Genomic DNA, 19,147 nt, shown 5'->3' with positions numbered 1-19,147 from the left:
GTGCCTGTGCACCCAGACTCACAACATTTGTTTGCATTCACATTTCTGGGACAACAGCTAACGTATACACGGCTACCTCAGGGACTGAACCTGTCCCCAGCCATCTTTAACAAAGTCCTGGCTGAAGATTTACAACACCTTGACATACCCAGTACATTGGTGCAATATATGGATAATCTCCTTATTGCATCAGAGACTCAAGAACAGTGTGAAAAAGATTCATTAATTGTATTGCATGCATTGGCAGATGGAGGTCATAAAGTAAGTAAGGACAAATTGCAGTTTTGCAAACAACAAGTAGAATACTTGGGAAGACAGTTGTGTGGGACCACGCGATGTATAGCCCCAAGCCAAGTGGAGGCTATAATCAAGGCTCCCAAACCCCAAACAGTGGGACAGATGCTTTCATTCCTTGGGATGGCAGGGTACAGTCGGCCGTGGATTTGTGATTATGCTATAAAAACTGCACCTTTGCGTGCCATGATTAGAGCAGTGGGGCAAACAAGCAATGCAGCTCTCCTCGTCTGGACAGATCAGGCAACGGGAGCTTTTGAGGCCCTAAAAACAGACATGCAATCTGCTCCCGCGTTAGATAACCCAGATTATGGGAAACCTTTCCATTTGTATGTTACTGAAAAAGCTGGATATGCTTGTGCTGTACTAATGCAGGAAACAAATGAAGGAAAACAACCATTGGCCTATTATAGTACAAAGCTTGACAACATTGAAACAGGATTGCCACCATGCTATCAGGGTCTAGCAGCAGCTGCCTTTGCATTTCAAAAAGCATCATCCATAATCATGGGACATGCAGTAACGTTGTACACATCGCATCAGTTACATGCCCTGCTAACCAGTCAACGTTTTGTCTTAACACAAGCTAGACGCACTGGATATGAAGTTGTGTTGTCCGCTCCAGAAATAACAATACAACGTTGTCACACGGTGAATCCCGCCACCAAATTGACCACACCGTTAAAATAGAGAAAGGGATGATACACCCATTCTGTATAGCTAAAGGCTTAGTAGCACAATACATAAGCGATTGGCAGGTAGGGACGACCCAGCCAAAACACCACATACAGTGTATGCAAAAGCAGCAAGAATACAAACCGGCTAAAACAGCATGGAACATTACCGTCTGTCACACCCTGCCAGCAGCAGGCATACAGTGTGAACAAATAGTACCGGCCACAGGGGGGTCGGTAATTGGACTGAATCTCACCCATGCTTCATGGGTATCTACTCCAAATTTAGCTAAGGGAACGGTACCCTTAGCTGACATCTTTTGGATATGCGGACAAAGAAGGAAACTCCTGTCATCGCTGTCCCCTAATTGGAAGGGCCTTTGTGCTCCTGTGATGCTCACAGGAGCTATAACAGTAATTGAAATGCCAAATTCAATACAACCCATGCCACAGAAACTTCGTAAGAAAAGAGGAATAATGACGTTTAAAACAGACTACAACATCACAGTAAGAAACGGGATACCAGAAGGGATACCCCGACAGTTAGAAGCCATAGACAGTAGCAGAGTTAAAGCAGATGAAGATGCGGATAAATGGGGATGGGCATTGGCTCTGTTCGGGGTTACTCCAAAAATCCGTTCTAGGTTCCAGGAGGTGCAGTGGATTAATTACTTGTGGTATAATCAGCAAAGATACCTGAACTGGACATTGGCAGCAGTAGGAGCCTTAACCGAACAACTTCACGCCACCTCGCTAATGACAATGCAAAATAGATTAGCTATCGAGATGATGATGGCTGACGAACAAGGAGTTTGTATTATGATCAAAGCCACCGAATGTTGCACAGCTATTCCCATGCGTACAGGGGAAGACGGAAATTTGACAGAGCTCTTAATCACACTTGAAGAGATGCAACAGGAACTGTTAAGTAACTCCATAGGAGGGAGAAATGAAACTGACGATTCTGGATACATTGTAGGGAATGGAATGAATATTGGCCCACTGTTTTCACTGTTTGGGACTCTAAGGAGAGGGTGGATATCATGGAAAGACTGGTTATACCAGATAGGTGTAATCTTGGCACTAACAGGGGTGGCGGTCTTGCTGGTAATATGTTGTGGTATTCCCTTGATAAAATTTCTGGTCAATAAATTGCTTTCATCCACAGTAGGACAGCTCCCACTGTTAGCCATCCGAGCCCTAGAAGAAAGCACAAACGAAACAGACAGAGAACCAGAATATATGGAAATGGATGAAATACCAATTATCCTCCCCGACAGCCCCCAGCTCCCTAATATTGTGGCGTACACCCCAGATAGGGAGGACTGGGATGGACCGTGCTTGGTGATATTGTAGACGAGGAAGAAGACATGCACGCACATTTACATTCACACACATGCACCCACAAAAATGAGGGATAGGATAGACAATATCTGAAAGAATGACATGGAGCTGTAATAATGAACGTATATGTATATTACTAGGACACAGGAGTATGGCTGAGAGACCAGACTCCCCTGATCAGGGACCTATGCCTGATCTGCCTCTATCAAGTCTGATTGGACTCTCAGAACTGTTTGGAGAAGAGGATATACAGGAGGGATGGTCGAGACATGATTGGTCGCCACAGCCGCCTTCCATCCAGCAGCTAAACCAGTTGGCAACAGAAGGATCTTCATCGTTCCAGCACCTGGCGATGACGGCTTCACAGAATCTGCCTGCAGCAAGAGTCGGCCCGAGGACTCCACCATCACCTGAAAGACCCTTTGGACTCAGGAACAGCCATGGAGACAGTCACATGTGCCAGTGGCAACGATACCCTCCAGGGGAGGCAGCCAAGGTCGGCCATATGCAGCAACCGCCCGAGTGCATCCTAGACCCAATTCACTGCTAGGACCTGTCCCCAGCTTTCCACCCCCAAGGCAGGAGAGATATTCTGATCAGCCCAGTACCTCTGGAGGAGGATCAGCAGGGGTGGACCTTAGTCGAACTCACCCACCAGGACAGAGGGGAGCTTTGTACAGGCTACTAAATGCCCAGAGTGTCCCAACCACTTGCCTGTGCGACATCAACAATACTCCCCCCACACACGAAATGCCTTCCCCCTTGTACTTCCTGTCCCCTGGACTGCACAACCTTAATCTGGTCATGGTCACCCCACTGGACATGGCAATCTTGGTTCGAGAGCTTCGTCTTCCACAAGAGTCTGTTCCAAAACCTTGGAGCAGCTCCTGCCCCTCACAAATCACATTCCCCATGAGCTATTTGAGGAAATCATGCCACAACTAAGTCAGACAGCTGCATACCTGTTCAGGATACACCGTGACAATGCCAACATCTCTTGTGCTCAGGAGGGCCTCCATACTCAACTGTGTGGTCTTCAGTCTAGTATGGACATGCTAGCCTGCATGATGGAGCATATGGAAAGGGAACAGCTAGGGCTGGCCACCACCACCCTGAATGTGGGCAAGAATTCTCTGGGGGCCCTGTACAACCTGGCCAAGCAGCACAAGGAGCTGGAAAGATCCATCAGAGAACTGCACGACTGTCTGAAAGCCAGAATTCCTGATCCTCCCCCCACTACCCCTGAAAGGCCAACCTCCCCATGTTCCCCAACTTCTCCCAAAACTTCAGATGCTGAGTAAATGCTGAGGAGCGCGGACTGACGTAATGGCACTGAACACGGACTATGATCTTGGTTCTTGAGTTTGAATTGCGGACTGGTTTCAGAAATCTGAGTGTAAATAAAACAAAGAAGGATATATGTTAGTAACGAAGGTTGGGTAAATGTCTGTCCTTACCATCATCTGCGTAACACAGATAAAGCTAAATGCATACACATAGATATCACATTGCAACGTTATAAAAAGGGGACCCTTACACGGCGTGTTTGTAGATTTAGTAGTAAAGATGCACCATAGGGACCCCTTTTTTCTTAAATTATAGCATGCCTCAAGAGACATGCATTGCCTAAATTTGGTGTCTGGCCAAAACGGGCATTAGAAAACAAGCTGAAAAAGAAGAAAAACAAAGTGGAGAATGTTGAGAAATGGCCTATAATGAAAACCATTATACGATTGACTAAGGCAAATGACTTAAGGACGGACATGAAGGGAAACCATTTATTGTGTTTATCATTTAACTAGACATAGCTGCGCTAACCTTAGAATAGTTACTTGATTGGTTGACTAAATAGTGGTAACGTAGGGGTTATTTGATGCATTTAAATAATAAATGTGTGACGCTTTAACAAAATAATATGTAGAACCAAGTATAATGGGTTGGAGCCTCTGGTTGAGTGAGTCAATAGATGCCAGAAGATGATTGGTTGCACTGATGTCAATGTGAAGCCTTTACTTTGCCATGATTAAGAGGTTGATGTAACTTGTTTTATGTGGCCATTTTAAGTGCCTTGAATTACACCAAAACTCAATGTTTGAATGTCACCTTGTGTTGATATAATCCAGCTAATTGCTCACCTTGTGCCTTAGTATGTAGGTTCACCTGCACTGCAATATATTTACCGTGTGAAGTATCACTGATATTCATATCCGCACCAGAGTTATCAGTAAGTCGAGTGCTGTGTTTTTTGTTTTTTTTTATTGCAATGCACAAATGAGGATGTCTTGTCAGTAAACAACCCAAGAGTATAGTTGATGTAATGGGACTCTTTCGAGTCCCAGAGGAGGGACTGTAGAAGAATTTTTAGGTCCATATTTGAACTGTGATGAACTATCAAGTGTCCTGATCCGAACTGTATGTCCTCTGGTTGAACTAGCAGGTGTTCAACCCAAAAAAAAGGGGCTTTATTAGTCATTCAGTCTGTCAGGGGCTTTCCAAGGCCTTTTAGGTGCTTTCCCGCAGGCCACGTGCGGAGGGGGCCTCAGGCCAGCTGCACGTGTGGCTGAGGCCACGTGCGGAGGGGGCCTCAGGCCAGCTGCACCTGTGGCTGAAGGTCTTTTAAAAAAATCAGTTGTAAATCCTTCACGTTTTAATGGGAGCGTTTGTCACATTGAAATAATGGCCTAACACCTGCTTAGGGTTCACTAGAGGACGCTTCCAATAGAAAACCATGTCTTAGGAATGAAATAAATAAAAAAGTTGAAGGAGGAGCGATGCCCGCGGGTCTCCAATAAATAGATGAGCGCGGTTGTCATATTCAGTCTCTCTAGAGGACTCAGTTTGTCTAAGCTTTGTGTCGAAGGCTTAAATAAACTTAAAAACTCTGTGCATTTTATCTTGCTTAAGGCTGAATTATTCTAAAGTGTTGTGTCCTCTTTCTAGCATATCACTTGCAATTAGTTTGTGTTATCTAAAAGACGACATCCTGAGAAGACCAAAAAGACGAGCCGCGACAACACTTTGTTTTTGTTTGTGTGGAGTTTGGTGCTCTCTTTGTAATTTTTAGCTTTAGGTAAGGGAGTTACCGTGGCTTCTCTGGAGGATTTTATTTTGTCACCATCCGGACAGTTACTTGAGCAGTTTACAAAGGAGCAGTTGTTAAGTTTAGCTGCACATTATAACATTGATACATCTGGTTGGAACAAACGTCTCAAAGATAATGTTAAGGATAAACTTTGTGCTTCACTCATTGAGCAAGGCCTGTTTGAACCATCGTCAGACTTGTTGGCCCGTCCTTCTGTGGACAGCGTGACCGTAAATGTTGTTGAGTCTGCAATTTCATCACTGGACCCTCCTGATCCTTCAATAGGTGAGACTAAAAGAACTAAGTCTTAAAGAATGAGAGCTGCAACTAAAAGAGAAACAGATTTATTTAGACCATGAACGTTTTCTTAAAAGAATTAGGTTTTAAAAGAGCTTCCTTGAATGTCCAGCCTGAACAAAATGAGTTTGATGTGGTTAGAAACACAAGATCTTTTGTAGAAAAAGATGTTGAGAAATATTTTCCACATTTTGAGCGTGTTGCCACCATTTCCAGATGGCCTAAGCATTTCTTGACCTTACTCTTGCAGGGTGTTCGGGTTGGGAAAGCCCAAGAAGTTTACACCCTGCTGCTATTTTAGCATTGTGGGATAGCTCACGCCCACAGATTGAACTCGCCGGACTACTTTCGCGAAACTGCTCAGGGTGCCGCTCTTGTTGGAGCAACAACACACAGGATGTGTCTCTTCCCAGATAGAGCTCTTTCAGTGCAACTTCTTGTTCTGACTTTTAACACGAAGTTAACACCCAAGTCTTTCATCGCCAACTGTAAATGGTAATCAAAACATTCCAATCGTATCTTTCTGAACTCTTCCGCATCAAACTCCATCATGTCAATGTTTACAATGCTCATAAACTTTTAAGTTTCTTAAATATTTATTATGGCCACTCTTAAAACTTCAGTTCTCTTTATAATTTTATTACTGGTAAATTTTAGAATTGATTTAGGTGAGATATACTCATTATCTCACAGGAATATATCACAATTATCTGGGAATACTTTTTGCGTAGGAATTCATCAAGCACATCGGCCGCAGGCGCGTACTAACACAGAATACCCAGAAACTGTGGAATGTTGTTTGCCTGTAACGAGAGCGTTCACTTTTAGCTTATCATAAGCTAAGCTAGTAGCACTCGTGAGAATGTGAGAAGTTTATTCATCTTTAACGATGACGGAAAGTGAAAATTATGACACTGTTAAAAATGCTATTCTTCAAGCTTATGAGCTGGTTCCTGAAGCATATCGTCAGCGATTTAGAGGTCTGGTTAAACTTGAAAGCCAGACATATGTTGAATTTGCTAGAGAGAAAGAAACACTTTTCAATCAATGGTGTCAAAAAGATGAATCAGTAGATGAGCTGAAACAGTTGATTCTCTTAGAGGACTTTAAAAACTATTTGCCTGGAGTGGTTTGCACATACATAGCCAAGCAGAAAGTTAACACTCCAAAGCTGCAGTGCTAAGTGGTGACTTTGTGTTGACTCATAAATCAAGTTTTAACATTGAGAAGAAGGAGTCTAAACTGAAATCTTTTAGGCCGAACTCTTCACCTCGTGGTCCCAGCTTTAAAAAGGCTTCTACTACTGGCAATGGTTTAAATGAGAAACTTTGTTTCTATTGTAAGAAACCTGGCCACCTGATTTTTTACTGTCCCAGCCTAAGTAAAAAGAAATCTAAACCTTTGGCTTTTCTAAAGACTGAACAAGGTCCAAGCTTGAGTCAAGAGGCTGTGCCTGAGTCAAGGAGTGAAGTGGCCTGTTCCTCTTTATTTTTAATGGACGCCCGGTAAAAATCTGGAGGGATAGTGGAGCTTTTCAGTCTGTAATTTTGCAGGATGTCCTTCCCTTTTCTGAGCCGTCAGAGTTAAAATGTAGTGCGATTGTGCAGGGTTTTGGGGGCTATTTAACCTTGCCTCTGCATACTGTTAACCTGCATACTGCATTAGTTTCTGGAAATGTTCCTGTAGCTGTGTGCTCCTCCATTCCCATGGAGGGTGTGTCCATGATCCAAGGAAATGACTTGGTCGGTGACAATGTTTTAGCTGCCCCTGTAGTGGTCTCCACTCCTACACTGTGTGAGTTCCCAGATGAAATGCAGCAGCAATATACTGATGCTTTTCCTCTATGTGCGATCACTCGAGCTGTGTGTAAACAACTCTCGGCTAAGAGTGATGCTGAGATTGATCTGTCTGACACATTCCTAGCCAAAGGTAGTACTTTTGGTTTTACTGAACATTTTCCTTCTCACAATGAGCTGAAGTCCGCTCAACAGAGAGATTCTGGACTTACTGTCTTATTCGACAATGCTGTTTCCGAAAGTGAAATTAAGAAGCTCCCTTGTAGCTATGTGACAAAAAAAATGAAAAGTTGATGGATTTCAGAATTATTAGCATCATTAGAAAGCTTTTGAAAATACTTTTCCAATAACACCAAGCTTATCTTGATATGACAAGTATTAAGGGAATTATGCCAATTTGAAGCATGCCAAATTAGCCTGATTTTGGTCACCTTCAACTTGACCAACTACCATTGTGGCTAATTCAAAAACTCGCTTGGTAGATGATAGATTTTGCACAAATTTCACTCAAATATTGACAACAACATACAGAATGATACATCAAACTCTGAAGCCGTATTTTACTTACCTTTAGAAGAAAAAGGGTGTTTTGTAAGCTATCCCAATCAATGCAAAATTTTGAAATGAAAATGGCACCTCCAAATCGATAGAAAATCATCATGGTGGCAGTAACATTGGGACTGCCCCAACACCCTGAAAAGAGCTTCCAAAAACGTATGCATTCAGTGGATAGGTTTACACTGAGCAAAATCCAAAACCAGGCTGCTGCCCAAGTTCAGCATCGCTGAAGTGGGGAATTAGCACACAGCTATCCCTTGTGCTTATTTTATTAGCCATGGGGTTCTCATGAGAAAGTGGACTCCTCCAGCATTGGTCTGTGAGGATGAATGGAGTTCTGTTTATCAAATTGTTGGTCCATGAAGTTTATCGTACTGAGTTTCTCAAACTTGCTCATGACCATAGTTTAGCGGGACATATGGGTGTAAAGAAAACTCTAGATAGAGTGAGGAGACACTTCTATTGGCCTGGGGTTAAGTCTGACATTTCACACTATTGTAAAACCTGTCATGTGTGCCAGATTGTGAGTAAACCTAACCAGACTATTCCCAAAGCCCAATTACATCCTATTCCAGTTACTGGAGAGCCTTTTGAACACATCTTGGTAGACTGTGTAGGACCTCTTCCTCAAACAAAATCTGGTAATCAATATCTTCTAACAGTTATGTGTATGGCTACTTGTTTCCCTGAGGCTATTCCCCTCAGAAGGATTACAGCCATCACTGTTTCTAAGGCCCTTGTTAAGTTTTTTCACTCTGTTTGGCCTTCCAAAAGTTGTGCAGACTGACCAAGGGTCCAATTTTATGTCAAAGATTTTTTTTCTCAGGTGCTTCAGCAGTTGTCAATCAAACATTGCCCATCCTCTGCATACCACCCTGAGTCCCAGGGGGCCCTGGAGAGGTTCCACCAAACTCTGAAAAACACGTTGAGAGTTTACTACAAGGCGTTTGAGAAAGAATGGGATGATGGTGTTCCCTTGCTGCTAATTGCAGCTCAAGAAGTGACTCAGGAGTTGTTGGGTTTTAGCCCAGCTGAGCTCGTGTTTGGTCATATAGTGCATGAGCCATTAAAACTCTTGAAAGAGAGATCGTTAGAAGACTCATCTGCTCAGTCTGGTCTTTTGCAGTTTCTGTGCAGTTTCAGATCCAAACTCCAGAGGGCATGTGAGCCTGCCAAGGCAAACTTGGAGAAGTCTCAAGGAAAAATGAAACACAGGTTTGACAAGAAAGCTAAATACAGTGTTTTCTCCAGGGGACAGAGTACTGGTTCTACTGCCACTTCCTGGGTCTGCTTTGCATGCTCAGTATAGCGGGCCTTTTGAGACTGAGCGGAAAGTCAGTGATACTGATTATTTAGTCAAGACCCCTGATAGGAAGAGGAAAGTACGTTTATGTCATATTATAATTCTTCTCAAGCCTTATTTTAACAGGAACGATGTCCTGTCCGGTCAGAAATCTGTTGCTGTGCCGACTACCGCAGTGTCAGAACTGGAGGATACAGTTGGTGTGGTTGGGAAAAAATATATTCCTGAAAGAAGACTGTCGAACCTGAATGTTCATCTTTCCTATTTAGACTGTGACAAGCGTGCTGACTTTGTGGCTATTATTCGCAGGCATACTGAACTCTTCTCAGATGTTCCCACCTGTACCAGTGTGTTGCACCATGACATTGATGTTGATGATGCAGTTCCCATAAAGCAACACCCCTACAGAGTGAACCCTGAGAAGCGCCAGATGATGCAAAAAGAGGTACATTATATGCTGCAGCATGGTATTGCCCAGCCCAGTTCCAGTCCATGGAGCTCTCCATGTCTGCTGGTTGAAAAGTCCGATAAGTCACCTCGTTTTTGCACCGATTTCAGAAAAGTGAATGCTGTCAGCCTGATTGCTTCCCGTTACCTCACCTTGATGACTATATTTACAGGGTAGGATCTGCCATTTTTGTCTCTAAACTAGATCTTTTAAAAGGCTACTGGCAGGTTCCATTGACTGCTAGGGTCTGTGAGATCTCAGCCTTTGTTACTCCAGATGATTTTTGTCAATATACAGTCGCCTTTGGTATGAGGAACGCACCAGCCACTTTTCAGCGTCTTGTCAATATAGTTCTGAAAGGTGCTGATGGTTGTGAGGCCTACTTGGATGACTTGGTCATCTGTAGTTCTTCTTGGTTTGACCATCTGTCAAGACTTAATGATGTTTTTGCACGACTAGTAGCTGCCAATTTAACATTAAACCTCGCAAAGTGTGAGTTTGGGCAGGCTACTGTGACCTATTTGGGTAAAATTGTGGGCTGTGGAATGGTGTATCCTGTTGGCGCTAAAATCAAAGCCATTGTAAACTACACTGTTCTCACTACCAGATGTGACCTTTAGCGATTTTTAGGCATGGCAGGGTACTACAGGAGTTTTTGCAAAAATTTTGCTATAGTTGTGTCTCCACTTACTAACCTGCTTAGTCCTAAGGTTGCTTTCATTTGGTCCCAAGAATGTCAGTTAGCATTTGACAATATGAAGGCTTTGTTGGCCACTGCTCCAGTCTTGGCTGCTCCTGACTTTAGTCAGCCCTTTAAACTAGTGGTGGATGCTAGTGAGGTTGGTGCTGGAGCTGTCCTCCTACAGGATAGAGCTGAAATAGAACATTCTGTCTGCTATTTTTCAAGAAAATTTAATGTCCATCAGTGCAGATACTCCACTATAGAAAAAGACGCATTAGCTCTAATCCTTGCCCTCGAGCATTCTGAGGTATGTCTCTTCCAGCTAGTCTGTCATGGTTTATACTGACCACAATCCACTGGTGGCTCTGGGATGTATAAAGAACACAAACCAGCACCTTATGAGATGGAGCCTGTTTTAGCAGGGCTTCTCCCTGGACATCCACTACATCAGAGGACGCGACAACATCTTGGCTGATGCTTTATCCAGGTCATGAGTTTCCTGCAAAATGTTGCATGTTGATAAAAATAAATTTGCTTATGGGAGGGGGTGTTATGTGGGAGAGTAATTGTTTACTCCAGTTTCCAGGTTTTCCAGCCTGCAGAGTCCTGGAGCCTATAAAAGCCTGCCTTGAACCCACCCTTTCGCTCTCACTCTCCACCTGGAAGCAAGGCAGCAGCAGCTACAATCTTCTTCCTCTTTTCCCCATTATATTTATTAATTCCCCTAGATTTTTTTTTACAATAAATTTGTTAAACTTTATATTTGATTTTGTCTTCCTTTATGTTGCACCCAAAGAGCCAGGGTGTAACAGTGGTGTTCCTGTCCCAGGTCAGTTTCTCATCTATGTGGACTCCCAGGAAATAGAAGTCCCTGACCCTTTCCACACAGGTCCCCCCTCCCCCAAAATGATTTTTGCAACATTGGGTATATAACAGGGTCGGTTACGATACCAAGCCAGAAGAAAGTGGGTATATACACAACCAACACAACCATCGCGTTTGCAGTGGTCTTTGGTACCCAACTCCAAAAAGCTTATAAAACAGGTTTGTGACATATGAAAATGACAGAAGTGGAAAACCTCAGTGAGCATGTGAAATAGGGTCAGTTAAGTGACCAGAAATGAGATTTTTCCTAATAATCCCAGTTGGTGGCCATAGTGCTAAGGTATGAACTATTAAGAATGCTCTTCTTTCCTTTGCTTATGTTTCCGTTTCAGCACTATACTGTATCTTTTCCAAAATGAACACAGAGTACTTGTGTTTGTAATGCCTTTAAAAGTGGGTTACAAAAAACAAGCTGCAAATAAATAAGTTTTAATTAGTCTAAATAAACACATAACTGTTCATGAAATGTGAGAAAATATGACACTTTGGGAATCGTTTATGAACTGAGTTTACTTGGAGTAGGAGGCAAAAACCTACCTTACATAACTCTCGTATCCATTCGCTTTGCATCTCACCCACCTGCAAAATATCAATAAGTAGAATCAGCACAGACATACGGTCTCCATGGAAAAATCATTCTGGTTTACATTTACAATGCTGGCTATCATGTTCCGAGTCTTGACTCTTATTCGTTGGTGTGAAATTAAGTAGCATCAATTGGTAAGCCAGCGTGATAAAAGCACTGAGACTTAGTGGTAACGTAGTTGTCTTTAGATCAGGGTGTTCAAATCCATCTCAGAGTAACCCTGCAATAAGAGCTCTTAGGCTTACGCTCCTAATACTAATGGTGTCAGAGTGCCTATGAGCAAGCTTCCAGTACTACTGAAGACTAGGGGTGTCAGAAAAAATCGATTCACGTCTGAATCGCAATTCTTATTTATTACGATTCTGAATCGATCCAAAATGTCCAAGAATCGATTTTTAAAAAGCATTTTTTAAAACATTTTCTTGCTTATTCGCTGCATCTACTGTTTGTCAGGCAACGGCTTCTGTACTACAGCGTCCCCGCGGGGGGGGCGGGGGTCCGTCGTGCTTCAAACACTCGTGAGCTGCAGAGTTCAGTGGCTGTAGCTTAGCATGGCGGATGAAGAGCATCTTTGCTGAAGGCAAATGTTTGGGCACATTTTGGATTTTATTATTTGCTGCATAAGAAGAAGCTTAACATGTACTTCGGAAACATTTCAAATCTGCAAGCCCACATGCTACGCCATCACCCGGAGCTAAAAGAGGGGAGCAGCGTATCTGCCGACTACTGACCAGCGCTTCGCTAAACTGCCAGCCAACTCCTAACGAGCAAAGCAGATAAGTAAATTTACATCTAGAATCACTTGATTAACCTTGTAAAGCTGCATTTTCTTAAACATAAACATTTTAAGTAATATAACTATTTCTCAGAGCTCTTTGAATCGATAATTGATTCTGAATCAAATCGTCTTCCCAAGAATCTGAATCGAATTGAATCGTGAGTTGTTGTACGATTCACATCCCTACTGAAGACTCAATGTTTTTTTTTAAATAAAGCTTGTAATTGCAGAACTGTACTTTTTGAAGAGTCAAATGTATCAGAACTGAATTAGACTGAACCTAATTATGCCTAATGATGGGTAAAATGACATTTTATTAACTGAAGCATTCATTTTAAAAGACACGAACAAAGTGTGCTAACTTTAAGACTATATACATATATACACAGGTGCATCTCAATACATTACAATATTGTGGAAAGAGGTTTATATTTTTGTCAGGTATTTCAAAATATCAGAGGAATCATGAAATCATAGATTATATAAAGGATCATAACACAGACATGTCAAACGTCTGAAAAGTATGTTCACTTATGGACTCAATACCTGTTTGGGGCTCATTATGCACAACTTACAGCATCAACGCCATGTGGCATGGAGGAGATCAGCCTGTGGTACTGCTGAGGTGTTATGGAACAAGTGGTTGCTTTGATAGCAACCTGCGGCTTATCATGTTTGAAGTTTAGTGCACATAAACAACGTCAAATGTATATATGTTGTCCTAATTCTGATGTGTGCCATTATTACGGTAAACAAGTAATAATTGTTGATTAACTGCTGTTTGTATGTGGAATGTGAGTGCGGAAATCTCGTTGTTGTAATGACAATGATAATAAAAGCTATCTATCTATCTATCTATCTGTATCGTTACACCTGATATTTCTCATCTTCCTCTTGACAACACCCCATAGATTCTCTATGCAGTATTTTCTATGGGGCAAATCTAGTACAGTAACACCATGATCAGGAAAGCAGTTACAAGCAGTTTTGACACTGTGGGTAGGGATCATATCCTGCTTGAAACAGATATCAGCATCGCCATAAAGCTTGTCAGCAGATGGAAGCATGAAGTGCTCTAACACAGCGGCTCTTAAACACCACCTAACTTACACATTTTCCATCTCTCCTTGTTCTACCACAAGCTGATTAGCTCATTCAGGTGTCTGTTATTACCTGACTGGCTGCACACCTAAATCAGCTTGTGACACAGAAAAGGGAGATGGAAAATGTGTAGGTTAGTGGTACTTGAGGACCAGGTTTGAGAATCACTGCTCTGAAATCTGGTAGATGGCTGTGTTGACTTTGGACTTGATTAAACTCAGTGGACCAACACCAGCAGTTGACATGGCACCCCGAATCATCACTGACTGTGGAAACGTCACATTGGACTTCAAGCTACTTAGATTCTGTGCCTCTCCATTCTTCCTCAAAACTCTTGGACATTGATTTGCAAATGAAATGCAGACTTTACTTTCATCTGAAAAGAGGACTCTGGACCACAAAACAGCAGTCCAGTTCTTTTTCTCCGTAGCCCAGGTAAGACACTTCTGACACTCTGTCTGAGTCAAAAGTGGTTTGACACTAAGAATGTGACACATGTAGCCCATTTCCTGGACACATCACTGACTCCTGCCTCAGTCTACTCTTTGTCAAGTTCTCCCAAAGCTCTTGAATTGGCTTTGTTAACTCCATCAACAAAGTTGGAGGAGGTTGTGTTTTCACCCCTTTTGTGTGTTTGTGAACAGCCTGGAGCCCACAATTTTTCATATATTGTTATGAAATTTTTAGTGACAATTCATATCCTAATAGGCAAGAACTGATTCAATTTTCAAGGTCATTAGGTCAAAGGGCAAAGTCAGAAAAAATCTTGGAAAAAATGCCTATCTTTAACTTTGAAAGAATGAAAAAATTTAATGTGTCAAAAAAAGATCAGGTTTCTTTCATATTTGAGAGCGTTATGTAGGATGGTATTCTTTATTGACTGACAAAGTTTGATCCAGATCTGATCCAGATTAAAGATTTTGTGGCCATTTAAATTTAACATTGAAAACCCAATTTAATGTATATTTGACATTATATCTTAATCAAACTTGCCCCAATCACTTTCATATTTGAAAGTGAGGTACAGACTGGAACTCACGATCACCTGACAAAGTTTGATCCAGATCTTATCCGGATTGTGGATTTTGTGGACATTTGAATTTAATATTGAAAAGCCCATTTGATGTACATTTTGCATTATATCTCAATCAAAATGGCCTCAATCACTTCATTTGTAACAATGAGGTGTAAATTGGAACTCTCAATGAGTAGACTAAGTTTGATCCACATCTGATCTGTATTGCAGATTTAGTGGATATTTGATTTTAACATTGAAAAGCCTTTTTGGTCGATATTTTGTATTATATTTTATGAAAAGCCCCTTCTAACAGGATTTTTTACCCTTGAAAATTTTTTCCAAGGTAAAATTTGTGGAATCGAAAACTAGTGTTGGTGGAGCTTTGTGATCTACGAGCATGATGTTTGATAATGTTCTCAAGGCTGGGGTTATGGGTGTGTGTGACCACCCAGCGCTTTCAGCAATGACCTTCTGTGGCTTATCCTACTTGTGGGGGGAGTCAATGAGTGTCTTCTGGACAACGATCAAGTCAGTAGTACTGCTCATGATTGTGGTTGTGTGTACTAAACCAGACAGACATTCATGGTATTTATACAGCATAAACACTAACTTGAAATTAAATGTTCAAATATTTTGAAATTCACATTTTCAATGTTTTGGGGAGCTGTAGGTTGTAATTATCAAAATAATTAAAATGAATAAAACTACAGTTTTGTTTATATATAATCAGTCTGGAATGTCTAAAATTTTTCCCTGATATTCTGATTTTCTGAGATGCACCTATACTTATTGGTTGTATGAAATAAAACAGCATGAGATTTGTTCAAGAATGTTAGAAAGTTGGTCACAGAGTCAATACTGTCAACTAACATAATTCCCAAGCTTGTTAAAACAAACACAAAGGATTATTGGAAAACTGTATCCTGTATGGGACATGGGTTTGTGTTTCAGGATGTGGTCTTCTTTAGGTATGGTCCCATCCATCATAATTTAACTACAAGCCACTCCCCATTCATGATGGTGAGTTTAATAATGCATGGTCACTTCATAGCTGTTAAACTTGTATGAAGACCACAGATGGGTACTGCTTACACACAGCAATCTGTTAAACAACATACCTGTTTTTCCTGTTGGTAACAGTTCGTTCAATCTACAAAGTTACCTTGAAGATGCAGAAATTGCTGAAATAATTTTGAGAAATATATCCCTTGCATGCCAAATAACAACAAATAAATAAATAAAGGGCCTTTGCTTCTCTGAACCTATGATTACAAAACATTTTGTGGCTTCTCCTGCTCAGAAAGACATAAAGATCAAAGTAGGATTCATCAGTGAACAGTTTGCATTTGTCCCATAAGCCCACATCAGGTAAGTGGAAGGAATGCACACTTTACCCTGCAGTGCAGACACGTACAGATCCGTCCAGTCGGGGTTTGCATAATGTATTTGCATGGCAGCCGCATCCCGTTCTGACTTTACTTATTTCTGGTGACTAGGTTTGATCTCCTACCTTAGCCATTTGAACTGCACAAGCAGTTCTGTGCAGGATTTCTTTTTTTTTCCTCAAAGATTAACAAGAGATAATGTGAATTTCAAGAAAATTCTGAGTTACAGCAGTCTCAAGACAAACTGCTACACCCTTTGAAAAAAAATCTAACTAATCACAAAGGTGGCTATGTTAAGCTTTACTGCTTTTATGTTGTCACAGAGTTGTTACGCTGAACACCAAAGTTGAGTTCAGGGCCGTCATTTTTGAAACTGTGCACAGAAACATTTCTAAATTCTGTTGTAGGAATAACAAACAAACATTTGGCTTATGAGTAAGGCCAAAAAAAAAAAAATCATATTTATCAAACAGGTGCATACCAGTTGTACACGCATCATTAAATATCAGATATTGATGAATCTCACTTGTTCTAAACCACCACGCTTGTGCACATTCATGGCATTCCGTAACGCCCTCAATTAACCATAATATGGTCAAAAAACATTCATTTAAAAACAATGTGTTGCTTGTACTCCTCACTGGAATAACAGAACAAGAGAGCAAAGAAAAGAAACTTTTGTGAAAAAGACACTGAGGTGCTTATCTGTAGTCACAGCAGTGGGATAACAAAAATAAAGAAAAATAAATAAATGGCCATGGTGAGTCCTCCAACACTCTTGAACTCAACCAGTAATGACCATAACCCATGTAGCTTATTTTAGACATTAAAGTCACTTATGTGCATAACTTTAATAAGCTTTAACAGGCTCGCAACAAGAACACGCATAAAACTGTTCAATTAACAGAAAAAAGTAGAAAATTATTTATCATTACAGTTGTCACTGCCGGTGTCACAAACTGACCAGTCCCCCCTAAACATTGGTCCACCCTGCCTTCACTGCGCATGCGTCATTTGGGACTACAGCAGCTCGTGAGTCTCTACACCCAAAGCGATCAAAGGGGATAATGTGATTATTAACCATCAGATGACAAGTAAAACCTCTTAAATCAGACTGAAGTCAGTGTTAAGCAGAAATTAGGCCATTTTAAGCAGAAAATAAGGCGATAATCGGTGAGTCATTACTGATACTCTGAAATGATGTAGGAACCATAGCACAACAGAGTCTTATGTGCAGCCGTCACGCTCTGATCGCTTCCTCCATCTTTTGTTATGAAATAATGCTGAATTCATGTGGAAATGATTGCTGCAGCATGCACAGTGAAGGCAGGGGGAAACCCAAAAATTCATTCATTCATTCATCTTCTACCGCTTAGTCCAATTCAGGGTTGCGGGGGGCTGGAGCCTATCCCAGCAGTCATAGGGCACGAGGCGGGGTACACCCAGGACAGGATGCCAGTCTGTCACAGGGCCACAAACAGACAAACAAACACAGACACACACACACACCTAAGGACAATTTTAAAGATTCCAATCCACCTAACCTGCATGTGGGAGGAAACCGGAGCACCTGGCGGAAACCCATGCAAACACGGGGAAAACATGCAAACTCCACACAGAAAGGCCATGGGAATTGAACCCACGACCTTCTCGCTGTGGGGCAACAGTGCTAACCACTAAGCCACCGTGCTGCCCTACCCAAAAATTCTTCCAGGGTATATAAACTTTTGACTGTATATGTGTTGTAAAAAGTTAGGTTATGTTATCTTCTAGATATTGTTACATTGTGTAATTTGGGTTGCACAAAACAATGCTGCTCAAAGAGCTGGATGAAGATATATATATATATATATATATATATATATATATATATATATATATATATATATATATATATATGTGTGTGTGTGTGTGTGTGTGTGTGTGTGTGTGTGTGTGTGTGTGTTGGACAAAGCCTGTGTGACATCACCAGTAGGTTTTCAATAGAGACCCGGTGTCTTGGACTGAACAGTCCCCCCTAAAAGTGGTCCGCCCTGCCTTCACTGTGCATGCTTCATTTGGGACCATAGTAGCACGTCTGAGTCTGACTCTCTACACCAAAAACGATCAAATGGAATAATGTGATTATTAACCATCAGATGACAAAGTAAAATCTCTTCAATCATTCTAAAGTTAGTTTTAAGCAAAAACGAGGCTGTTTTAAGTGGAAACAAGGGGATAATCTGTGAGTTGCTACTGATACTCCGAAATGACGTACGTCAGACTCAGACGTGCTGCTGTGGTGCTGTGATCAGTCCTCCTGCCTTTTATTATGAAATAATGCTGAATTTATGTGGAAATGATTGTTGTACAAAAGCCTCAGCCATCTGTCGCTGAGACAGATGATGACTGGAGTGCAGTTTTAAGCAGAAACAAGGTGATAATCGGTGAATCGCTGCTGAGGCTCCGAAATGACGCATGTGCAGTGAAGGTAGGGCAGACCAATTTTTAGGGGAGACGTTTGATCGGCGACACCGGAAAAAAACTATATGAAGCCCATGTGTGAGCATCGTCATGTTGACAGCTTGGCACAATTAACTCATTAATGCATAAAGAGGTGGAGCATGGGTGGCTCAGTGTGTGACGAAAGAAGCCTGAACAGGGCTATCACCGAAAGCACGTGTCATGTTGACACATCACTTCCGAAGCACTGGACTTCCACTTGTTGCTAAACAGTGTGTGTGTGTGTGTGTGTGTGTGTGTGTGTGTGTGTGTGTGTGCGCATACGAGGAACTGAAGAGGTGGAGTGTATTTTTTTAATGTCACAGAGCTGCACTCTGTGCCAAACTTTCAGTTTCCTTCTGTCTGCTAGGTTGCGTAACGAAACACAAATCCACCTGTTTTTAAACAATATGCGAAACACCACAGAACAAGAGG

The 19,147-nt window shown here is 41.7% G+C and overlaps 1 protein-coding gene across 4 annotated transcripts in view; it reads right to left on the bottom strand.

The window, feature by feature from the left end:
* The window catches only part of inpp5l (inositol polyphosphate-5-phosphatase L), a 220,721-nt gene that overhangs the window by 178,144 nt on the left and 23,430 nt on the right, over positions 1-19,147 (bottom strand). For all 4 annotated transcript variants that reach the window (XM_034169913.1, XM_034169911.1, XM_034169912.1 and 1 more), the window contains exon 2: positions 11,901-11,942. In XM_034169913.1, coding sequence (XP_034025804.1) covers positions 11,901-11,942 — 42 coding nt within the window. The remainder of the gene's footprint in view (positions 1-11,900; positions 11,943-19,147) is intronic.

Source organism: Thalassophryne amazonica, chromosome 5 (assembly GCF_902500255.1).
Source record: "Thalassophryne amazonica chromosome 5, fThaAma1.1, whole genome shotgun sequence".
NCBI classification, from domain to species: Eukaryota; Metazoa; Chordata; class Actinopteri; order Batrachoidiformes; family Batrachoididae; genus Thalassophryne; species Thalassophryne amazonica.
This window is presented reverse-complemented; position numbering and strand designations above follow the sequence as displayed.